This window comes from Rhinopithecus roxellana, chromosome 16 (assembly GCF_007565055.1).
Source record: "Rhinopithecus roxellana isolate Shanxi Qingling chromosome 16, ASM756505v1, whole genome shotgun sequence".
Lineage (NCBI taxonomy): Eukaryota > Metazoa > Chordata > Mammalia > Primates > Cercopithecidae > Rhinopithecus > Rhinopithecus roxellana.
This window is the reverse complement of record NC_044564.1, coordinates 56,689,829-56,716,007: the sequence shown is the minus strand read 5'-3', so window position 1 is coordinate 56,716,007 and position 26,179 is coordinate 56,689,829. Positions and strand designations below refer to the sequence as shown.

Genomic DNA, 26,179 nt, shown 5'->3' with positions numbered 1-26,179 from the left:
TGTAAGTACAATACAGGGTAAATATTAGCTATTTTTTTTCTTTTTTCTTGTTTCTTTTTTGAGACACAATCTTGCTGTTTCACCCAGGCTGGAGTGCAGTGGCATGATCTCAGCTCACTGAAAGCTCCATCTCCTGGGTTCACGCCATTCTCCTGCCTCAGCCTCTCAAGTAGCTGGGACTACAGGCGCTCGCCACCACGCCTGGCTAATTTTTTTGTATTTTTAGTAGAGACGGGGTTTCACCATATTAGCCAGGATGGTCTTGATCTCTTGACCTCATGATCTGCCTGCCTTGGCCTCCCAAAGTGCTGGGATTACAGGCGTAATTACACTGCGCCCGGCCTATTCTTTTTGTTTTAAATTGTTCATCCACAGCAAGAATATATCAGAATTTATTTAATCATTCTCTTACTGGTAGACATTTAATTGGTCCCCAGTTTTGTTCAATTACAAATACTGCTTATATTGAACAGTCTTGTATTTATGTATTTCTTTGATCAAATACATAAACATTTTAGTAGATAACTTCCTGGACATGAAATTATGGGGGAGAAAAGCATGAAGATTTTCTATCAGACAGATACTGTCACATTGTCCTTAAAACTGCTGTACTCTTCTGCTTTTCCCCAGAACAGTGCACTCTCACCAACAAAGGATAGTATCAATTTTTATCTATATGAGACTTAAAAATGAGATCTGTTGTTTAGATTTTATTTTTCTACTACAAATGAAGTTGAACATTTTTCATAATTTATTTTTTATTTGTATTTATTCTTCAGTGAAATGCCCTTTTTCTATTGGGTTAACTTTATTGGTCTGTAGATTCTCTTTACTATTATTTGTTAAATCATATATATAAATATGATAGGCTAAAAGTATGAGTTTATATTTATGTATTTGTGTATACGCACCCACACACACACACACATCCACTCCCATGTGGCTGTTGAACACTGGAAATGTGACTAGCACCTCTGAGAAACTAAATTGTTAATTTTAATTAATCTTAATTTAAATATCCAGTATGGCTAGTGGCTACCATATTGGACAGCACATCTCTGTAGTAACTTTAGATGTCTGGCAGGTAAGACAATTTTCAAAATTTTCTTTTCTTGTATATTTTCCCCTCCAAGGAAATCTTACAATGAGCTTGTAAAGTTCACTAAAGTAATTTCTGATCAGATTCTGATCAGTATTTCTTCCTGGGTGTTATATTTACAATATTGTGAATAGCTATTAATGGGTTTTGGCATATAGAAAATTTGTAATGTTTGTGTGTTGATTATATATTCAACCGTTCTGCTGATTCTGATTATAATCTTGTTGATTCTAATAGTTTGTTCAGTTTATTTTCTTGAGTTTTAAAGCTAGGTAATCATTATCCAGTTGTATTTATTTCTATTTTTACTGTACTATGGTTAAAAAATATGGCCTATGTGATTTCAACATTGATGAATTTATTGGGATGTTTTATTGTGGCCTAATACAATGTTCCCGAAATATTTATAAAGAATTTAAAAATATTTATTGGCTATACATATATGCACATATTAAGCTTTTTGATTTAATTGCTCAATCCTTAATATCCCTACATTTTTCCAATTTCACCTGTATATTTCTGAAAGAGATGGTTAAATCCTACCATTATTATTTATAATTTGTAAAATTTTTTTTGTATTCCCAACAGTTTTGCTTCATATAATTTAATGTTTTGTCTGATTTATAAAAAGTTCTCAACTGTTCTATCTTCTTCATTAATTATATGTGCCTTTTATCAGTGTTAAAGTGTACAGCTCAATTAATTTACACAGACTGAACATATTCCTTAAGCTCCATCCCAGCCCCGTGCAGTCACTAACCCCACTTAAGGATAGCCACTATCCTGACTTCCAATAGCACAGGCTAGTTTTTTTATCTACTTTTGATCTTTTTACTTCTGGTTTATCCTTTTTTGTGTCTGGCTTCTTTTGTTCAACATTAGGATTATGAGATTCATTCATATTGTGTGCCGTGTTATCATACCTTCTGTTGGACTCCCCTAGCAGGAGCTGAAACTGCAAGCCAAATAGAGAAAACATGCTGGCACATGAGGGGCATGTACATCCTGGAGTAGGGAAGGAAGGTTCTCATCGCATGGGTTGCGTTCTTTTCTTCTGTCCTGCATTACCTCTGTTATCTCCTGTTCCAGATGTTCTCTTTATGCACCTTGATCCTTATCTATTACGCTGTTGGTTTCCCTCAAATGTCTGGTAGCCCTTGGTTGTCTTTTCAAATGTATGATGAAGAACCAGGTTGACTATCTTGAGGAGCTGGCATGGATTTTCTCTGCAGTCTGTGGGCCTTTTGGAATGTGCAACATGTGCCAACACAAGAGCTTCCCTTTAGGGTGGATGAGCAAGAAGGAGGCTGAAGAACCCCACAATTGCCAGAGAACAAAGGTTTACTCTGGGACGAAGCATGGTGTCATACTTCAGGCCTCAGTGGTACTGCCTTCTATTTTTAATTTCTTCCTTGTCTGCTATCAAAGTGCAGAATTGCCTCGATATCAGCTCTTCTCTTTTGGACCCATCCCCTAGAATAAAAGCTTCCCCCAAGAGATTTGCCACTTTGGAGAAAATCTGGCTGGGGACAAACACTGCCACCTCTGTATGTATTGGAAGGGAGGGGCACCATTTGTTGTTACGTGGGTAGTTATTGAATTATTTCCAAGCTTGGAGCTTCTCTGGCATTCTTATAGGCAGAATGGTCCTCCCTGGAGTCTGCTTTAGGTTGTAGTTTCTTCTACAGAAACTCCTATAGGTCTTACCATCATTCTGATCCCATCTGCTTTCTCTCTTTCAGAAATTTCTCAACATTTCTAGCTTGTGGATGCCACCCTTTCTTGCTTTCCAGCCCCATTATGGAGTTATTCTTTTAAAAAGTATTGTTAGCTTATTTTTATATAGATAAATACAAAGGAAAAAAAATGAATAGTCTATTATGTCACTACCCAGTAATCCCTGCTTATATTTTTCCTTTTTAATATGATTTTTTATTATAATGAGAGAACTCATAAATAAAAAAATTATATAATACATTTATATGGAAAGAAGAAAAGATTACCATAGTTCTGTTGTTTCAAAACAGCCGTATTTAGTGGTTCTGTTTTTTTCCTCTGTGCTTTTGTTTTTTTGTTTACTTGTTGTACTCTCTAAAAGAATTTTATGTTATGCTTTTTGCACTTGACACTGTATCTAAGCACTTTCCAGTACTGTGGCTAGCCTTCATAATGTAGGAACGTCATTGTAACAGTTGCAGGACATTTTATTGTATTTCATTACCTCCTTATCCACTGCCCTGCAGTTGGACAGGGAAACAAATCTCTAACTTCCCAGGCCTGAGTACAGATTCATTCTGAAATGAAGGCTTAAGGGATTTTATTTCTTTATAATAAGTATAAATTTTTGAATAGTTAATATGTGTACATGAATCAAAATTCTAAAAGAACAACAAGGTATATATTGAAAACTTCCTCTTATCCCTGTCCCCAGCCACCTGGTTCACCTCCTCAGATTCATCCATTACTAGTTTCTTGAATAGTCTTTCAAAGATAGTCTATACATAGTTAGGCATATTGGAATATGAACATATGTATGTATGTGTGTATGTATATACAGAAATGACGAAAAGTAGCTTACTATACCCTTGTCTATACCTTGCTTTTTCCACTTAACAATACCTTACAGAATTTTCCACATCAGGACATGTGGCTGCATAGGGATGATGATGATGATGATGATGATGATGATGATGATAGGGAGGAAAAGGAGAAAAACAGTTTCTACTGAGTGCTAATTCTGCTGGAAAGTGGAATTACTAGATCAAAGAGTAGGTGCATTTTAAATTTTAATAGTTGTTTCCAAATTCAGCCACAGGGTTGTACTACTTTTATATGCTATTCTCATTAATAATGAAGTCTCAAAACCCCAGAGGTAGTTACTATTATTACCCATATTTTACAGATAAGGAAACAGAGAGATTAAGGGACCTACCCATGGACACAAAGCTAATAAGTGGTGGTGGCTGAATGCAAATACAGACAGTCTGGTTGCAGGGCCCAGATGTGGCCCCTTCACTACACCTCTCCCTTTTGCTGCCTTGTGCAAACATCACCACCCTCCATCTCTGGAACATTTCCATCTTAACCAAATGAAACCTTGTACCCACTAAAGACAAACTCCCCACTCTCCACTCCCTCCAGTCCCTGGCAACCACCATTCTCCTTTCTGTCTCTCTCGATTAATTTGACTACTCTAGGTATAAGTGGAATTATATAATTTGTTATTTTGTGATTGTTTGTTTCACTTAGCAAAATGTCTCCAAAGTTCATCCATGTGGTTGTATGCGTCAGAATTTCCTTCCTTTTTATGGCTGAATAGTATCCTATTGTGTGTATATGCACATTTTGTTTACAGAGTCATCCGTTGATATGCAGTTGGGTTGCTTCTACCTTTTGGCTGTTGTGAATAATGCTACTATGAATGGAGGTTTACAAACATCTGTCCAAGTCCCTGCTTTCACTGCTTTTGGGTGCAGACCCAGAAGTGGAATTGCTGGATTACACGTTAGTTCTATGTTTAATTGTTTTAGGAATCACCGTACCATTTTCCACAGCAACTGCATCATTTTACATTCGTGCCAGCAATGCAAAAGGGTTCCAGTTTCTTCACATCCTCACCAACAGCGGTTATTTTCTGTTTTGTTGTTTGTTTGTTTGCTTTATTTTGGATAATAGCCATCCTCTTGGGTGGGAAGTGGCAACTTTTTGATTTTTAGTGTATAAAGTATGTCCATATTTTCCTTTATTTTCCCTGCCTTCCTTGAAAATATCTTTGCCTCTCTAAGGTTATAAAAGCAGTTTCAAAATTTTACATGTATTTATTATTTCATTTGGTACATTTAGGGCTTTGATTTATCCGGAATTCATTTTCTGTTTTATCTGATATTGGGGACACTAATTGTCTTCCTATGGACTGAAAACCAGTGATGCCTGCATTGTTCCTGGAAGCTCATGCATTTTCCTTTCCAACATCCTGTCATTTCTGTGGCTCCTCTCCACCTCCCCCATACATACCTGGGGCCCATACTGAACCACTATTGTTTTCAACACTTCGTATCTTAGCTTGCATGTCAATACTATCAAATTAGGCTTTCAGATTCAGCAAAAGAAGTCAGTGTGTCTAAACAACTCATAATGTAAAATGTATGTCTTTTCTTATTAAGGAAAAACATTCAAGAGGACCAGAAAAGTTTTATAGTAGAGAATTGTAATTACATTTATATTTATGCTTCTGAATTTGACCTCTCATTCCCTATCTGTGGCTATTCAGTTTGGATTTTTATTTAGCATTACTTTGAAGTTGGGGAGTGGTGAGTGTCTACAGGGATTAAATAGCAACAAATCTAAGATTTGTTGGTTGTAACTGGGTCAAGCTGACCTTTCTGTAGAAATCTTAGATTTATACAAATCAGAACATAATAGCATGTAAAAATAATGACTTTTTTTCAGTTTCAGGAATTAATGGTTATTTTCTAAAATAATGAGATGTTATGTTATTTTTGCAATCATATGGGAATATGAATGTTGGAAGTATTATTTTCCAGAAATGGATGACTAAATAATGAATACTTTCCATAATCTACTTTTGTTTTTATATTGAAATCGGGCTTAAATGAGAAATTTCTAACTTAAAGTCTTGCCTAAAATTATTTAGCATTGGAAATAACCTGCCCCATGAGTCCTGAAGCTCAAGCAGTTTGGGGACCTTGCCCACAATCACATGATAGAACTAGAATTTGAACCCAATTTCATGTGACGCTAAAGTGTGTGTTCTTTCCATAAGCAAACAGGTGTGGAGAAGTGAGCATGTGTGGCCTCAGTGAGGCTTGAAGGCTGGGGTCCAGGGAAAGCCTGGCAGGACATGAGGCTAGAGAGTTAAGTTGGGATGGGATTTGTAAAGGCCATGTCTTGTCTAGGAGCTAAAGAACCACTGAACGTTTTTAAGCAGGAAAGTAACACCAGATCATTTTTGAGAGGAATCTGGCAGTAGTATAAACAGTAGATTAGACGGGGAGGAAACCAAGAACAGAAAACACAATTTAGTGATCACCTCAGTGGTTCTATTGATGGGTAATGATGGTCTGAACTGAAGTAGGGACTGCAGATAGGAGACTTGGTTCAAGAGTTACTCAGAGACATTATAATAAGATTCGGCTCTCCGTTTCCCAGTGGAGATCCCAAAGGACAGTTAGAAATATAAGCCTACGACCAAGAACAGTTCTAAGGTAGAGATTTGAATTTAGAAGTCATCAGCATGAAGTGGTGGTTAGAGCCCAGAAGGTTATGTATTATCAGGAACTGAGAAGACCAAAAGGATGTGTATGAGAAGGCCATTCTGGGGGAAAGTGAACAAATATGGGATTTGAAGAGGGACCCCCTCTGGAGAAGGCTCCAGTGCCTGGCTGTTCTTAGGAGGTGCCTTTTCCCTTTGTATTCCAGTTATGGGAGGGGAGCAAGATTTGCCCTTTTAGAAGAACTTCTTTAGCTTCCTGTTCTGTCCTCACCTTAAGCACAGACAATTCTTTTTTTTTTCTTTTTTGAAACAGGGCCTCACTCTGGTCACCCAGGCTGTGTCACTGCAGCCTCAACATCCGAGGCTCAAGTGGTCTTCCCACCTCACCCTCCCAAGTAGCCAAGACTACAGGTGTGTGCCACCATGCCCAGCTAATTTTTATTTTTCCTAGAGACAGAGTCTCACTATGTTGCCCAGGCTGGCCTCGAACCTATGGGCTTAAGCTATCCTCCTGCCTCAGCCAGCCAAAGTGCTGGAATTATAGGCATGAACCACTGTGCTTGGCCTAATTCTCTTACAAAGCCAAAAGCTAGACCTGATCTCTCCCAGGGCTCTTGGTTCAGAGCCCCAGACCCACATTTGTGCAGCAGAGTAGAGAAGGCCATTGCTCAAGAAATGTTGAGAAAGTTGAGTTTATAGAATGTGGTCATTATTTGGATGGCATGGTTTCTCCCAGTTAGTTCTCTGAGGAATTAGATAAGCAAGGAAGAGGAGGTCACAGGGACCATGGAAGGCTTAATTTCAGAGAGTTGTGGTCACTGAAATTACACACTACAGTGGATAGGGGCATAAAATCCTGGTGAGAAATTGGAGGCAGTGAGTGTATAGGCTCTTTCAAAGAAATTTAAATAGAATAATTTGGGTCTGTATCCCAGATCAACTTAGAGCTCATTATATGTGTCTTTTTATAATTCTTGCACTAATTATTTAGAAAGGTAAAGGATTTTGAGATGGCAGTCACATACACTGTCCATTCCACCCCAATTTTCCATATTAACGTGATTATTGCAAATAGACGGCAAAGGTTGGCTCTGGAGCAGGCAGGCCTGGGTTGAATTCCAGATCTGTCACTAAATAACTGTGACCACAGGGAAAATCACTCAAATTCTGATCCCTAGTTTCCTCAATTGTAAACTGAGATAATACCTTCAGTGGCAGGTAATACTAATTGGATTCCATTCCAACTCCCTAATAGCATGCCCGCCTATACAACAGAGGCTAGCAAGCCAAAGAGAAAATTTCCAGACTCCCTCGCAGCTGGGTTTTACATCTGACCTGGTTCTGCCAAGTAGGCACCCCTGAAGGAGACTTGGGAGGTGGAAGTGGCAGTGAAAAGCTTTGAGACAACATTAGCTCTTCTTGTAGCACGGTAGCGGAGGTGACTGGTATTTTGGAAGTGGTGGAGGTGACGTTTCAGTATTTAGTCCTGAGTACCTGTGGCAGGAGGCAGTAACTATGGAGTTCCCCTAAGAGAATCCCACGTTCTGGTAGAACGTTTCTCCAGAATGACTGCATCGTTCCTGATAATGTAATGTAGAATGCAAACTTAATTCCATGCTCCCCAGAAATTCTGTAGCTGCCAGGTACCCTGCAATCAATCTTGTTCTGTTTAAACTACTGTATAGGATGGATTCCATTGTCTGCAACTCACAGACTAACCTCATAGGCTTTGGGGGAAGGCTCGGCATATTGGAATATGAATATATGTAACTTGCATATACTGTGCACATGGTGAGCCACATTATTATTTTTATTAGTGCATCACCTGTTGTAATAAAATCAAGCATCCTGCAATTTCTTAAGAATTTGCTTTGGGAGACCGAGGTGGGCAGATCACGAGATCAAGAGATCGAGACCATCCTGGCCAACATGGTGAAACCCCGTCTCTACTAAAAATACAAAAATTAGCTGGGCGCGATGGTGCGTGCCTATAGTCCCAGCTACTCGGAGGCTGAGGCAAGAGAATTGCTTGAACCCAGGAGGCGGAGATTGCAGTGAGCCGAGATTGCACCACTGCACTCCAGCCTGGGAGACAGAGCGAGACTCCATCTCAAACAAACAAACAAACAAACAAACCAAAGAAAAATAATTTTCTGATAATTGTTTTTTGTAGCACATCTTGGTTCCAAGATTCTTAGGTATCCTAATTATTATACAGTGTAAAACTTAGATATCCTAAGTATTGTAGAATAGAGGTCTTTTGTGCGCTATTGGGAATGACATAGTGAAATATTAACTATCAAACTATGAAATATGTACTCTTTAAAATGAGGAAATACAGGATAAATGAAAACACCCTTATTGTTTTTACTCAATAGACAGTCTGGAATTGTCTTCAACTTCAGTTAACAGTGCTAATAACTTACCAGACACTGTTAGGAGCTGTGACTTTCAAGGATTTTAGATAATGGTTGAGAAGTCCGTTATCACGCTGCTGATAAAGACATCCCTGAGACTCGGAAGAAAAAGAGGTTTAACTGGATTTACAGTTCCACATGGCTGGGGAGGCCTCAGAATCATGGCAGGAGACAAAAGGCACTTCTTTCATGGTGGTGGCAAGAGAAAATGAGGAAGAAGCAAAAGCGGAAACCCCTGATAAACCCATCAAATCTCATGAGAGTTATCTGCTGTCATGAGAATAGCACGGGAAAAACTGGCCCCCATGATTCAGTTACTTCCGCCTGGTTCCCTCCCGCAACACGTGAGGATTGTGGGAGATAAAATTCAGGTTGAGATTTGGATGGGGACACAGCCAAACCATATCAGAAGTGGATGGTCTTTTGTTGTTTCTTTCCTAGGTTCTATCAGCTGCTCAACTTATTGGTATCTTCTGATCTTTTTAGAAAAAGTCTAAATATTTATTTTGGAATCTACCTCTTAATATGGCATTTGGCCTAAAACACAGGATTTTTGCTAAACTGAAATTCTCATTTTTGCATATGGCAACCTTATTGTTTATAATAAGATGTTACATCTATAAGTAAGAACGGAAGTAATTATGTTGTAATCTTTATTGGAAGATATATAGTAAGATGCTGTTACCACAGCTTTTAAGCCTCTGAATAATACTACAATTTGGTTTGTATTCAATTATTTTTTATAAGTTATTGATAAAGGGGACTTTTTTTCTTAAGGCAAAAAGAACTTCAAATTGCTACTTATTTCCTCACTGAGATTCTTCCTAGACTGGACATTAAACATTTAACTTATCTGTAGAGCAAGTTAAGGTTAAATGCCACTTGCCACAGCTTTCATTATGGCTGCTTTGTTTTAACAATGTTAGTTTATGTTTTATTTTTACCTGAAACATCGATTTTCTTTTGGTTTAGAAGGTATTAATCATGTTTCTATTAATTTAACAAAGGTATAGATAAATATAAAATATTCTCATTTTGGATAAAAACAAAACAAAAAACAGGTCTACATGACCTCTTTTGTGGCAGAACATGTAGAGTAACTTTTTGGCATTGCCCAATTAAGCAAATAAAAGCAAAACTTTTCTATCGTGTGAATTTATTGTGCATAAATTAAAATGTCATTGGAAACCAAAACACAGTAGTAAACTGATTTGTTTCTCAGAGTTGGCCTAATTATTTCTCAAAAATAGGGAAGACTCCAATAAATACGAAATTAAAACTGCAATAAGAATAATTCATAGGATAATGCGTTATACAATGTTTTGTGTGTCCAAATGAAATTTAATAACTTTATTATTGTATTAAGGGGAAAATTATATTAAATAGTCTGTGGACCTTTACATAATTGCCCCTTTGGAAACTCAACAGATTGACAAATTACTGAGGTCAGTAATTTTATGGCTGTTCTTAATATTTTTTAAACAAAGAAATTGAAGAATGAAAATACACAGGAAAGAGCTGATGTAACAGTTTTATGAATGTGTTTAGAATGTGGTTCCTCCTATGTACAATTATTTCTAATATGCTAGCTTCCTTTTATGTTTTTTATTTTTATTTTTTATTATACTTTAAATTCTGGGATACATGTGCAGAATGTGCAGGTTTGTTACATAGGTATACATGTGCCATGGTGGTTTGGTGCACCCATCAACATGTTACCTACATTAGGTATTTCTCCTAATGCTATCCCTCCCCTAGCCCCCCAGCCCCCGACAGGCCCTGGTGTGTGATGTTCCCCTGTCCATGTATTCTCATTGTTCAACTCCCATGTATGAGTGAGAACATGCGGTGTTTGGTTTTCTGTTCCTGTGTTAGTTTGCTGAGAATGATGGTTTCCAGCTTCATCCATGTCCCTGCAAAGGATATGAACTCATCCTTTTTTTAATGGCTGCACAGTATTCCATTGTGTATATGTGCCACATTTTCTTTAGCCAGTCTATCATTGATGGGCATTTGGGTTGGTTTCAAATCTTTGCTATTGTGAACAGTGCTACAATAAACATATGTGTGCATGTGTCTTTATAGTAATTTATAATCCTTTGGGTATATACCCAGTAATGGGATTGCTGGGTCAAATGGTATTTCTGGTTCAAGATTTTTGAGGAATCACTACACTGTCTTCCACAATGGTTGAACTAATCTACACTCCTACCAACAGTGTAAACGCATTCCTATTTCTCTACATCCTCTCCAGCATGTTGTTTCCTGACTTTTTAATGGTCGCCATTCTAACTGGCGTGAGATGGTATCTCACTGTGGTTTGGATTTGCATTTCTCTAATGACCAGTGATGATGAGCATTTTTTCATATGTTTGTTGGCTGCATAAATGTCTTCTTTTGAGAAGTGTCTATTCACCCACTTTTTGGTGGAGTTCTTTTTTTCTTGTAAATTTAAGTTCTTTGTAAATTCTGGATGTTAGCCCTTTGTCAGATGGTTAGATTGCAAAATTTTTCTCCCATTCTCTAGGTTGCCTGTTCACTCTGATGACAGTTTCTTTTGCTGTGCAGAAGCTCTTTAGTTTAATTGGATCCCATTTGTCAATTTTGACTTTTGTTGCCATTGCTTTTGGTGTTTCAGTCATGAAGTCTTTGCCCATACCTATGTCGTGAATGGTATTGCCTGGGTTTTCTTCTAGGGTTTTTATGGTTTTAGGTCTTACGTTTAAGTCTTTAATCCATCTTGAGTGAATTTTTGCATAAGGTGTAAGGAAGGGCTCCAGTTTTAGTTTTCTGCATATGGCTAGCCAGTTTTCCCAGCACCATTTATTGAATAGGGAGTCCATTCCCCATTTCTTGTTTTTGTCAGGTTTGTCAAAGATCAGATAGTTGTAGATGTGTGGCATTATTTCTGAGGCCTCTGTTCTGTTCCATTGGTCTATATATCTGTTTTGGTATCTTTATTTTTTATCATTTCAACTTTTGTTTTAGGTTCAGGGGGTGCAGGTTTATTATGTGTGATGCTGAGGTTTGGGGTATGAATGATTCCATTACCCAAGTGGTGAGCATGGAACCCAATAGGGAGTTTTTCATCCCTTGCTCCCCTCCCCCTCTACCCCTTCTCGTAGTCCCTGGTGTCTATTGTTGCCATCTTTATGTCTATAGTTACCCAGTGGTTAGTTGCCACTTACAAGTGAGAACTTGAGTTATTTGGCTTCCTGTTCCTTTGTTAATTCACTTAGGAAAATGGCCTCCAGCTGCATCCAGATGGCTGCAAAGGCTATGATTTAATTCCTTTTTATGGCTGCATAGTATTCCATGATGTATATTTACCACATTTTCTTTCGTCAATCCAACACTGATGGGCAGCTAGGTTGATTCCATGTCTTTGCTATTGTGAATAGTGCTGAGATGAAAATATGAGTAGACATGTCTTTTTTGTCGAATTGTTTATTTTCTTTTGGATATATACCCAGTAATGGGGTTGCTGGGTCAAATGGTCATTCTGTTTTAAGTTCTTTGAGAAGTCGCTAAACTGCTTTCCACAGTGACTGAATTAATTTACATTCCCACCAACAGTGTGTAAGCGTTCCCTCTTCTCTGCAGCCTTGCCAGCATCTGTTATTTCTTATCTTTTTAATAGCCATTCTGACTGGTGTGAGATGGTATCTCATTGTAGTTTTGATTCGCATTTTTCTGATTATTGATGTTGAACATTTTTTCATATGCTTGTTGACCAAGTGTATGTCTTCTTTTGAGAAGTGTCTGTTCATGTCCTTTGCCTATTTTTTAATGGGATTATTTGGTTTTTGCTTGTTGAGTTGTTTAAGTTCCTTATAGATTCTGGATGCTAGACCTTTGTCAGATACATAATTTGCAAATATTTTCTTCCATTCTGTAAATTGTTTGTTTACTCTGTTGATAGTTTTGTTGTTGTTGTGCAGAAGCTCTTTAGTTTAATTAGGTAACATTTGTCAATTTTTGTTCTTGTGGTCATTGCTTTTGAGGACATAGTCATAAATTCTTTGCCAAGACCAATGTCCAGAATGGTTTATTTCAGGTTTCATTCTAGGATTTTCATAGTTTAAGGTTTTCCACTTAAGTCTTTAATCTATTTTGAGTTAAGTTTTGTATATGGTGATAGGTAGGGGTCCATTTTCATTCTTCTGCATATGGCTAGCAAGTTATCCCAGCACCACTTATTAAATAGGGAGTCCTTTCCCTGTTGCTTATTTTTGTCAACTTTGTTAAAGGTCAGATGGTTGTAGGTATGTGGCTTTATTTATGAGTTTCTCTATTCTTTTCCATTGGCATATGTTTCTGCTTTTGTACTAGTACCATGCTGTTTTGGTTATTATAGCCTTATAGTATAAAGTCAGGTAGTGTGATGCCTCTGGTTTTGTTCTTTTTGCTTAGGATTGCTTTACCTATTTGGACTTTTTGGTTCTATATGAATTTTAGAAAAGTTTTTTTTCTAGTTCTGTGAAGAATATTGGTCATTTGATAGGAATAGCATTGAATCTATATTTTGCTTTAGGCAGTATGGCCATTTTAACAATATTGATTCTTCCAATTCATGAGCATGGAATGTTCTTTCATTTGTTTGTGCTGTCTCTGATTTCTTTCATCCTAGGGGTGTGTGTGTGTGTGCGCATGTGTGTCTGTGTGTTGTAAATGGGATTGCATTCTTGGTTTGGCTCTCAGCGTGACTATTACTGGTGTGTAGAAATGCTACTAATTTTTGTATGTTGATTTTGTATGTTGAAACTTTGCTGAAGTTGTTTATTAGGTCTGTTAGGGCTAGGAGCCTTTTGGCGGAGTCTTTAGGTTTTCCTAGTGTAGAATAATATTCAGTGAGGAGGGATCATTTGCCTTCTTTTTCCATTTGGGTGCCTTGTATTTCTTTCTCTTGCCTGATTGCTCTGGCTAGGACTTCCAATACTAAATTGAATAGGAGTGGTGAGAGTGGACATCCTTGTTTTGTTCTAGTTTTCAAGGGGAATGCTTCCAGCTTTTTCCCATTCAGTGATGTTGGCTGTGGGTTTGTCATAAGATGGCTCTTATTATTTTGAGATATGTTCCTTCAATGCCTAGTTTGTGGAGGGTCTTATGTGCTCTCTTTAAAATTAATTGTGGTTCTCTAATTGTTAAACTAGCATCAGATAAGCCTGTAAAATCCTCAGAGTGTGAAGTTATAATCAGGAACATTTTGATTTCAAATTATTCTGTAAAGCAGTATCAAAAGGTCCAGAGATAAGAAAATTATTATTATAGAAGGTCTACATTTCTTTTAAAATAGGATAAAAATTTTGTATTTAGGATTTGAGTTAACAACCACTAAGAGAACTTGCTGTACATGTTCTGTTTTGCTTTTATTTGTTGTTTTTAGTGTCAGTAATTGAGAAGGAAGGTTGAAAATGAATGTACACATAAAGGATGCCAATTCTTGGTAAATTGATAATTGCATTAATTCATTTATCCCTTTATGGCTATTGAAAAATTTGGTAGTCTAGTTTATTAATTTGACTTTTAAGATGTATACAGATATAGACCTATGACTTTAAACATAATCTTATGAAATATAGGGTAGTTAATAACATTTTAATTGATAATTAACATTACAGATCAAAATATCTTTCATTAGAATGTTTTGCTCATGGAGAGAGTCTGCATGGAATTTTTTCTCACTCTAGGCTCATAGTTTATCACAGGTAAATCTTGCTGATTTTTATAATTTATCTATGAAAGATGGACATGATTGCCTTCATTCTTAACAGTAAGGGAGCAGACTCAGAATATAATATTTATTCATAACTAGTTTTTTAAATATACTTAAATTTGAGACTAGTTTTAGATTGATAGAAAAGGCATATAGAATTCCCAAATACCCTACATTCATTGTGCCTTGCTGTTAACATCTGACCATTACCATGGCACATTTGCCACAACTAAGAAGCTAACATTGATCCATTACTATTCAATACATCCCACATTCAGATTTCATTTATTTGTCTCTAATGTTCTTTTTCTGTCCCAGAATCTCATCCAGGATGCCACGTTACATTTAGTCTTCTTGTCTCTTTAGCTTCTTCATCCCTCACCCTGCCCTTTCATACTGTTCTCATTGGAAGCAAGTAACTAAGCAAAGCCCAAGATCAAGGGGTGGGAGTTAAGCTCCACTTCTTTGAAGAGGGAGGAGGAGTATCTACGTAAATGAGTTGGGATTCTTCTCTACAGGATATTTGTCTCTTCTCCATTTATATTAGTATAGACTCATGGATATTTATTTTATACTTTAGGTTATAATCCAATACTATGTTATTTATTTTGCTGATAAAATTGTTCCAGCTTTGGACATTAGTAGCTCTTTCAAATTGACCCCCGTGTCCCTTTGACATACTCCATCATCATTATTATTATTTTAGTATCTCTTGACTTTCTGGCACTATAAGATGCTGTAGGCGCCTCTTATACATTTCTTGCCCCAGTCCTAGGCCAACTATTTCTCCAAGGAGCCCTGGTTTATTTATTTTTTTTGGGGGGGGGGAGTAGAAATCATATCTGGGTGTTTCTGGGTGTTAGGTATGCTTGTTTGCAAGAGGTTATTGCCTCTATTCCCTGTCAGTGGACAGAGCTGAGAAAATGTATGTACTTACACTAAGCCATGAATGCCTAATCCATGCATGCATATAGATATGCATATCTATAATTTCATCTTTGTCTGTCTCTATATCAAGCACTAAGCATGAGTTCATACTGATGTCATTGGCTCTAATCCAGTACCACATGGTTCATTCTAGTCTTTTCCTCTTGCTTGTTTGTTATCTCCCTGTTTAATAATAATAAACGTGACTTCCACCATCTGCTGTCAATTTACTTGTTGCTCATCTCCAGTAGACATGTAAAGTGGTTTCAGAATTGTTAATCTGTAACTTGTGAGAGACAGTTTTACTCACTAGAGTACAGTGTTTATGTATAGTTCTTTCTGTCTTTAGTTTTACAGTTTTTAGTCAAAATACCATTTTCCAAAGTTAGATCAGTTATTTTCCCCCAACCCTTCAGTGAGATTGTGCCATACATTTGTAGTACAGTCAGATTATTTTGTCACAGTCCACATTCCATCTTGTGCATTCCTTGCCCTTTTGGCTGATTTGTAAAATTTGTATGCCCTAAGGTTCACGCTGTGCTGTAAAGTTTTATGAGTTTTGACATATGCAGAGTGTCATGTATCCACCACCATAGTACCATACAGATTAACTCCACCACCCTGAAAGCCCTCTGCTCACAATCTTTTGAGAGTTCCCAGGTGATATCTTTCAGACTGGTATCTCGCGTTGATCTTTCGTGGGAAAAAAAGCATAAGCTATGAGTCTTTCATTTCTGGTGATGGTTCTCAGTCCCGGCAGCACACGAGAACTATCTGGAAACCTTTAGAAAATACTGATGCCTGATTTTACCTCCAGATCCTGACTTAATTGATCCCACCTGGTTTAGTTGGTCTGGGGTGTAGGTCTGGGTACTAGAACTTTGAAAAACTCCCCAGATGCTCATGGTGTGCAGCAAAAGTTTAGAACCACTCTGGACTCCTCTATTTCTTGTTTACTGCCTTTTGATAAAAACACAAATAATTAATTGCTGCATTTACATCACTTTGGGGGATATGATGAATCAGCATATAAGTTTTGTAAATAAGTAATGTAGCAAGGATGAATTTCACACACTAAATAATCTTGTGCAAAAACACATCTATTTTTTATTGCTAATTGAACTCAAAATGAACCTCAATTTCTCTTGGTGACAGCAAATTTAATTTTGACAAGTCAAAGTTACTCAGTTACTTGTAGTTTAAAACTCGGTTCTTGGGGAGAAAATAGTTGAATTCAGCTTTCCTCCTCCCCTTCTCCGTTCATCTTTTCCCTGGTATGACCTAGGCTTGTGTGCAGGTGATCTCAGGTGGCACCAGCATCAGGGAAGGCACATCTAGCCAGATGCATTTGGGGATCCCCAGACAGAGAATTATGGCCCTGCTTCCTGTGGAGAATGTTGGGAGGGAGCAGATACTGCAGAGCAGAAAGGGTTTCAGAGCAGACCTCACAGGGAACATGCCTAAGAGAGGCCACTTGCGTCTCCCTCAGCGGCCCAGGGTTGTGAAGAAAGTCTGCAAGGTTCTCACCTCAGCTGGAGAGGGGCAGAGAAGGTGGCTGCAGATTGAGAGCTGGTAGCCTACTGGAGTCCAAAATCTTGGGCCGGGGACCCCACAACAGACACTTGGGAGTGAATGTAAGCCAGTGGCTGAGTGGAGAAGGCCACTGGATCCCAGAGGATCAGCAGCGCCTGAGAGTATGGGGATGATGGTTATGCCAGCCTGGAACACGGCCTCATGCCCTTAGGGAACATCATGTGGTGCTGTCCAGGTTGATCGAACAGAAAACAACAGCAGAAAAGCACTCTCAGGTGCTGCTGATCCTCTGGGATCCAGTGGCCTTCCCCACCCAGCCACTGCCTTATGTTCACTCCCAAAGTGTCTGTTATGGGGTCCCCTGGCTCTAGGTTTTGGACTCTTTGGTAGTCCCCCTGCTCTCGATCCATAGCTACCTTCTGTGCCCCTCTTCAGCTGATGTGAGAACCTTGCAGACTTCCTCCACACCCCTTGGCTGCTGAGGGAGATGGAAGTGGCCTCTCTCAGGTGTGCTCTCTGCGAGGTCTGCCCTGAAACCATTTCTGCTCTGCTGTAGCTGCTCCCTTCCAGAATTATCTACAGGAAGCAAAGCCACAAGTCTTCTCTGTTTAGGGATTCCCAAACCCAACTGAGGCTTCCTTCGTATCTTCTGGGGATTTAACTTCCCAAATAGGCCAAGGAGCCAAGCCCCATCTTTACATCTAAACTATCATTTGCCCCTCCCAGCTACTCCCCTCAGTAGAAAGAGGACATGGAGGGAAAACTAAATCACCTTCCTCTCCTCTTCTTGCATCATGAATTCCCTGTGTACTGCCCTCTAGCTTGGCTAATGACATGTAGTGCCAAGATTTTAGAATTAAAACAACAACAACGCCAACAACACTTTCCTCTGTCAAGAATATAACTCTCTTCAAATAATGGGCTTGGGTTTACAGACAACTGCTTCTCCTGTGTATTTTCTAAAAATCCATTTAGAAATTCAGTCTCCTGTGTTCTGAGCCATCTGCCTTCTGTTCAAAGGGGTGAAAGGCACTGAACAAAGTGGTGAAGAACTTGAGGTGAGAAAAATGTGGCAAAGAAAAATCTCTATAGATGTCTCAAAACAACACCCATCTACTATCATATTGTGGTGTGATATGGACCAAATAAATACTCCAAATAAATTTCAATTTGGAGTGGATTTGGAAGGCAGATTTCCATGCAAGGCCAGTAAGATGTGTGAAATAAAGGCCAGTAAGATGTATCTACATTTAAAGACCCATAGATCTTTCCACACATGCAATAGGAAAACCTGGACATTTATTTGAGGCTTGGCTAAAGCTCCAGACCACAGGCAGTCAAGACCTCAGGGTGTAAAAATGGAATATTGATATTTATTCTGTATTTATTCCAGGAAGATTTCACTGCCAAGGTGACAGTTGGTGAGAGCTATCCAAAGGAACTTTAGTCAAAGTCTGTTGAGATTTTTTTTGAAAAAACATGAATTAAAGCAATTGAAGAATGAATCCGCTGGAAAAACAGATTACTAACTATTTGTTCAGATTCCAAAGATGAGTAACTTTACTTTGTCTTTTGTTTTGTCCTCAGCTGGAAAGGCAGCTCATCATGCAGAGTGAAATGAGGGAAAGACAAATGGCTATGCAGATCGCGTGGTCTCGGGAATTCCTCAAATATTTTGGAACTTTTTTTGGCTTTGCAGCCATCTCTTTAACAGCTGGGTATGTTTGCTATTTAATATTTTCTTCAATCATTTACTTCTTTTTGTCTTTTCCATTACCATTTTATTATGAAGTTGGCCAGAATAAGACTTTGGTCCAAATAGTGTATGTAAGCAAAGTAACCTATTAACCTTAGTCCTTGGGGGTGACTCTGTGAAAGCAAGGCAGTAACAGTTAATTTAGTTTCCTAGGTTGCTTCTGTCTTTTTCTCTACTTTATTAGTTAGAGAGAGAGAGAGCACCAACTTGACAGCAAGAAGGCCTCTATATGTTTATCTCCACAATCCCTTAGTGGTAGATACCAATCCTTATCCATTTTAAAAACAACGAACCTGAGCTTCAAAGTCAAATAAAGATGAACAAGTCACAGACCTCACCCTTGAGAACTGCAAAATCTGGTTAGGGATATTGGGTAAGGAAATCCTATTTCCATAGAATTATCAAATGTATTAAGTAACTTCTGAAGGAAAAGGCATTCTTCCAAAAAGCAGTTATTTTTTTTCCTTTAAGTATACAGATATGTATTTATAGATTATTTTTTGATATTGGTTCTTTTTTTAATTCGTGAAATAGAGCGATTAAAAGAAAGAAGCCAGCCTTCCTGGTCCCAATTGTTCCATTAAGCTTTATCCTCACCTACCAGTATGACTTGGGCTATGGAACCCTTTTAGAAAGAATGAAAGGTAAGTCTTTGATAAACTAGAGTTTCTATTTGCTGATTTATTTTCCAGTTCAAGGATCCCTGCCTTAGGAACCTTTGACTTACAAAGATTCTGACAAGACTCTCTTTTTGAACCTCCAATGACCAACATTTCTGTTCCCTCTCACACAGTGGTGTGCTGGAGCCAGCTCATACCAGCTCACAAGAACCAATCACTACATTTTCAGGGATTGTGTAAGCCGGTTGTTAAACATAGTCATTTAAGGTATTAAAACTTATATAAACTTGCAATAAATAAATTACAGCAAATAAATAATATAAATTGTGTTTAAAACAAAGGTAATAAACAGAACTCATCTGTTTCTAAATATTTGCTATTATCCATACTCTGATTATTTATAGCTATTGTATCTATATGATAGAAATGCAGATATAATACACAGGCAAAACAAAATACAGCTACTGTCCAGTTTCAGTGACATCCCACTGATAGTCTGAAGTTGGTCTTGGTGGGAGTATTTACACAATGGAAATCTGTGGTTGCCAAATCAAGGCTTGACTTCTTATTTTATTGATTGTCTAGACCAGGGGTTGAAAAATTATGGCCTGAGGCTGGCCACCTGTTTTCAAAAATAAAGTTTTATTGGAACACATCCATGCTCATTCATTCATGTATTGTCTGTGACTGCCTTCCCATTACCATGACAGAGCCATCATTGAAACAGAAACATATGAGCCCACAAGCCTGTAATATTTACTGTCTGGCCCTTTAAGACTGTTTGCCAACCTCTGGTCTAGATTTTAAAAATTGATGAAGAAAATGCTAATAATGCAGATTAAGCTTAAAAGTGTGCTTTGTCTGTAACTATTCCATTGTAAATAGCATAAAAGTTGGTGAAATATTCTTCTAATATTGAAAAACTATTATCCAGTTCAGCAAATAAGTTGTTTACATCATTCTCAAATAAATGAAGTTCCAACATTTGTCTTCAATAAAACAACTCATTGTTTCACTTTTGTCCTACTCATTAGTGTGAATGAAAACACCAACCGTCATCCATTATACTCTCTCATCTACTGCAACATAGGCTAGCCACGGATTCAAGCATTCCATAAAAACAAATGAAAGCATTTGTGAGAATCAATTTGCTATGTGGAATTTTATGTACATTTTATTATGATACATATTTTTATATATAATGAACATGTATAACATGTAAATTAGCATATATATTATAAATGTATATACATTTTATTTTCAGAGAACTGGTTGGTAAATATTCACCTGCACACTGCTGCTGTCACATAATCCTGATTTTTATTGCCCTGGAATTTGACACAGGTGGCACAGAAATTTAATAGGAAATATTTGTGGGAATTTCCTGTTTAAAAAAAATTTGAATTCATCAGAAAACTTATCACATTAGAAAACGTAGATTATAGTTTTTTTTCCATGTTAATAGTGATGACTCTAAAATATACAATCCCTATTCGACTGAGTTTATTATCAGCCATTCTGTAAACACATGATGAGAATTTACTGACAGAAAGAAAGGCTCTCTCACATGGAAAACATCTAGTCTGTCATCAATGGCCAACCTAATTATATGTAATTTTATCATGATTTTTACTTGCTATTTGAGACAGAGGTAAAAAAAACAAGATATCTGCAGACGATTGAAATGCTCTTATAATTTGAAAACTATGGTCTGTTCTGTTGGGTTTGGAGTACAATTAATAGTGTGTTAAAAGAAGGCCAGGTGCAGTGGCTCACACCTGTAATCCCAGCACTTTGGGAGGCCAAGGCGGGCAAATCACTTGAGTTTGAGACTAGCCTGTCCAACATGGTGAAATCCTGTCTCTATGAAAAGTACAAAATTAGTCAGTGTATACTGCCTGTAGTCCCAGCTGCTCAGGAGGCTGAGGCACAAGAATCGCTTGAACTGAGAAGGCAGAGGCTGCAGTGAGCTGAGATTGCACCACTGTACTCCAGCCTGGGTGACAGAGTTAGACTCTGTCTCAATAAAATAAAATAGTGTGTTAAAAGAGGAGTACTCACAGAAAGTGTCACCTTTTAATCCCAAGGGAGGCTTATGAAATGTAAACATGTACTGTAATACAATTTTTAAAAATGTGCTAAGTAGTCTTCAACAATAAAACCTGGCAAATGTCACTGGGCCCAAGAAATTACTGCATTGTGTAGCTCTTTGAAAGGGGAATTGTTTATAAAGATGTGTGTATATGTATATTTGTATGTACACAGACTAAAGAACATTTAATATTATTTTGAGTGTTTACAAGTAATGTCAGGTTGAAGATTAGCTTTTCTGAAAAATTAGAATTTGTAGTAAACTTTACTTTCTCTCTTGTCACTTACATTAAAGGACAATGGGAAAGACTATATATGTGGTTTCTCTACCCAAATCCCTCCAAACAGAATTAATACTAATCCTGACTTTGGTTCAAGGGAAAAAATTACTTATCTTGATGTTCTTTCTCTTCTACATGTCAAAAAAAATCTGTACCTCCTGATTTATTTATGAGTTGTCAGAATTCATCACTGTGTTTCCTCTGGGAAGTATATTACTTCTCCTGGGGAAAATGTTTAAGTGTGAAATTGGGAACATGGCTCATACGCTGTTAGAGCCTGTCAAGGAGTATAGCAATCAGGCTTTGTCACAAATTGCTGATGACCCCTTTGTCACCTTGTGTATTTCTGTACTTTATTTAAGGTGAAGCTGAGGACATACTGGAAACAGAAAAGAGTAAATTGCAGCTGCCAAGAGGAATGATCACTTTTGAAAGCATTGAAAAAGCCAGAAAGGAACAGAGTATATTCTTCATAGACAAATGAAATCCTGTTTAGCAATCAAATCTCAAAGCACAGAATTGTTGACTTGAATCATGGTTTTTACAATTTTTTAAATGCTCAAGATTTTGATATTATAGATTTTATTTTAAAATATTAAAATGTGAGATGAGTTTTGAGCTATTTTAAAATAAAATTTATAACATTCAACACAAAATCATGGGGGTGCTCTAAATAACTTTCAGATTTCCTCTCTCTGTGTGAATTACCAATATCTTAAGTGTAAAATTAATAAATTGTTTTGAATTCCTGGAAGCAAATGCCCAGCTGCTCTCACTTCTCTGTCACACATACTTTCCATACCACATTCCATTTCCACAGATGCTTCTGTATTTTGGATTTGTCAATTGTGTCCTGCCCCTACATGACAGAAAACAGTATTGTTTGACTAACATATATACTGCATTTACTATGACTGGCACTATTCTGAGTGTTTTGTACAAATTCTTGTAATCATCCCAATAATTTTATGAAGCAGGAATCATTTTATAAATGTGGAAACTGAAGCACAGATGAGCAGCTTGAACAAAGGCAGAAGCATGCAAGCCAAATCCAAGAAGTTGCTGCAGGTCATCCAGTTTGGCTGGGCCAAAGCCATACTTGGCCAGGGCTTGGATTTGAACAAGTGTGGCTCCAGTGGCTGTGCTCTAAAAGGCCTTGACAAGGCCTTAACTGATGCTTAACCTGCAAAGAAAAGCTATAAAAGGGAAAAGGTAACAACATTCAAATAGTGACTCAGGGCATAGTTCCTAGAGAGGTGGAAACGAGAGAGGTAGATTTGGATGACTGCCTTTTTATTTAGACTCACTGGGAAAACACCTCATAAAATACTCCTCTATGTAAGTATTGCTTCAGATGCAAACTCTACATATAATATGCTTATTCCAAAGAGATTTATTGATACTACTATGTGCCAGGCACTGTTGTAGACACTAGAGCTACATCAGTGAATAAGTAGACAATGTCCTGTATCCTGGGCAGGGGAATATGTTCTAGTGAGGGGTGGGAGAATTGGGGAGGGCAACAAATTAACATGGAGAAAAACAAGATCATTTCTAATCATGACAGATGCTTCATTGGAAATGAAACAGAGTGATTGGGTTAATGAGGTGGTGCTACTTTAGATCGGGGCTGCAGACACTGCCTCTCTGCAGAGGTGAAATTTGAACTGAGACATGGCATGGCCAAATAATCGAAAGAAGCCCAGGAAGAATAATAGGAGAGTAAATATTAAGGTAGGAACAAGCTTGAATATAATGTGGTCCCTACCTTCAAGGAGCTGACAACATACTAATGTGTTTTGTTACGATTTTAGTTTTAGAGAACCTTGAGCCAAGTCTTGAAGGATGCATAGAAGTTCTCCATGAACGTAAACGTTGAAGAGGAAGGGTGCCCCAGGCAGGAGAAGCAGCTGGAAAAAAGGCAGGACCATGCAAGCCAAATCCAAGGAGTTGGTGCAGGTCATTCAATTTGGCTGCAGCAAGGGCTTCCTCATGTGGGGGACTTTTTCAGAAATGATCCTGGTGGAGGCACAGTTCAATTCCTGAAGGGCCTTGGATGTAACAGCAAGGAGTTTGGATTCTTTCCTGAGGGTGATAGCAGTGAAAGAATGCAAAATGGGATTTTTACTCAGATTAGTAGATTAGAAGGGAAAGATGCCAGATCTCAAGTAATGAGGAGCTGCAATGATCCACCTGAGTGCTGACCAGCAGCCTGAATTAAGGCTACAGCCTTGTGAATGGACTCAAGATTATGAAAATAGAGAACAGCGGCACCAGGAAACCAGTCTGAGGTCACAGAGTGGGAGGAGTTGTTTTCCCTGCATTTTTAGTCTGTGTGGATTATCTAAGGCCCCTAGAGAACATGCGAAAGAAGTACTGGGAGGAACACGGGTAGACTCGTGAATGCCTAAGACCTAGTGCTGGTTGTAGGTCACACCAGAATCTGGAATTGTATTTCTTTCCCCATAATTCAATCATGCTATTCAAATGTTCCTGTCATAGTCTAGCCAGGGCTCACCAAGAATAGTTTGAGGCCTCTGCAAGGGCTGATCGGCTCAAGACTTTATATGGGATTTTCGTTGCTGGCAACATAGCCAGGCCCTGGGCCCCCTTAAGAACACCAAGCTGTTTAATTATATTGGCTTCTTCCTCTGGCACTGACACTGAGTTTAATAATTCTACCTCAGTAGAGGCCCTGCTGAGAAACATACACACGCACTTACACTCATACTTTTGTTTGCTCCCAATTGTATAGAGAGGCAAAAATCAAAGTGGAGCTATTAAAAATGACCATGCAGCACAAGTATGTTGTAACATTTTTCAGTGTTGTAGCTACTGATTATCCAAAACTTTTCCTCTCATTATTACAGTGTCCGTTGGTTGAAAGGAAAAACATATCTGCTGTGATGCTCCTGAGCTATTTCTTCATTTATGTTAATTAAATATTTGTTTATACTTATGATTAAGCCCTAATTACCAACTAGACATCTGATGTTTCCAAATACTGAAACTTATATGGTCTTCTATAAGTAACTAGCTTATAATTTTCACAAACTTTTGTGATATTACAAGAAGAATGAGGAAATAAATGAGAGAGTGTATTAGGAGAAGGATAAGAAACAGGTTTCATTATGAACAAAGATTTAGAGATTAAAATAATGATAACCTCACTCAATCTCTTTGTCAATTATTAAGAGCAAAGTTGGAGGAAAACTTGTCTGCACTCCACGTGGTTCTTTTCTTCCCAAGACACTCTTGGCTCAGCCAAGGCAATGCAGAAGCTGCCAAGTATATGTGGAGTCTGTCATAGTTAAGGGATATAAGTATGGATCCAGAGATTCTCTGCAACAGAAAGACTGTTCTTGACAATCACTGCATAATAGTAAACATGCAGTCTATGACATTGCTGTACCTAAGTGTTTTGAATGTTTCATATTCACATTTACATTAGAGAATTGTTACCCCAGTTAAAAATAATATATCAGGATCTAAAATTTACAAATAAATTAAATTTATATGGTGTTCAACCAATCTGAATTTGTGTTTATGGGTAATGTTGAAGGTTCCTTTATGGTGTGGTACTCATTGCACTTTGGAAAGGCTGTGAGAAAGTTCCCATAAGCCAAAGTAGTTTTAATGACAAATAGTGAAGTTATGATCAAGGATTTTAAAGATGTAGGGAAGACACTTAGAAATAGTCCAGTCTAAGGTCCTCACCTTACACTTGGAAAAAATTGAGGCCCTTTGTGATTGACCTAAGGTTTTACATCTAGTAGTGGTAGTTACACTAAAACCTTTGTATTTGGTATCCCTGGCAGGATTCTTTTCAATACAACATGCTGCCTGATCAAGAAAAAATAGTGTCAAAGTCAAAATCAAATAAAATTTTAAAAATTATCATACATGTTCAGTCTCAGAGCCATATAAAGTGTCCTAGGGTGGGGTTAGAAGGGCATTGGTTAGAGGGGAATTGAGAAGGAATAGACACAGATTGCAAAAATAATCTATGACCAATATAACCTAAATATGAGCCATCTGAAATTGATAATATATTTTATAGACTTTCACAATTTTAATGTATGAATCTTCAAGTGCGATATTCTAGAAACACGAGCCAGAAACTCGAGACTTTTTCTGCCCCACCGTTCTTGGAAAGGAATAAATTGTTACTGAGAAAATATAATTAAAGCACATTGCTCAGGCATTGTGGTGTCTCTTGACCTTGGAGTGTGTCTGTTTTGTGAGAGGATTAGAAATACTCCCTTAGATTTGACCTTGCGGATGCCCACAGGAGATCTCAGGAAGTACCCTGTCTACCATCAACTGCTTTCTGCTTTCAGAAAACAGTTTCTAGTATTTTCTGCAAAACACTGGCTGTTTAGCATCTCCACTGATTTTTCTAATGATAACTTTGAGTCTGTCTGGAGCAGTATCTGGGCTGCAAATGTGCTAAGAGACACAGGCGAATGGAAGGAGAGGAAGTGAGAAAAGTCTGGAAAATAAGAA

The 26,179-nt window shown here is 37.8% G+C and overlaps 1 protein-coding gene across 1 annotated transcript in view; it reads left to right on the top strand.

Annotated features, from left to right (window-relative positions):
- PLGRKT (plasminogen receptor with a C-terminal lysine) overlaps window positions 1-22,432 on the top strand; it is a 78,251-nt gene extending 55,819 nt beyond the window's left edge. The window contains exons 4-6 of the mRNA XM_010365082.2: window positions 18,513-18,643; window positions 19,216-19,325; window positions 22,036-22,432. Of these exons, the coding sequence (XP_010363384.1) occupies window positions 18,513-18,643; window positions 19,216-19,325; window positions 22,036-22,157 (363 nt within the window). The 3' untranslated portion in view covers window positions 22,158-22,432. The remainder of the gene's footprint in view (window positions 1-18,512; window positions 18,644-19,215; window positions 19,326-22,035) is intronic.
- The last annotated feature ends 3,747 nt before the right edge of the window (window positions 22,433-26,179 follow it).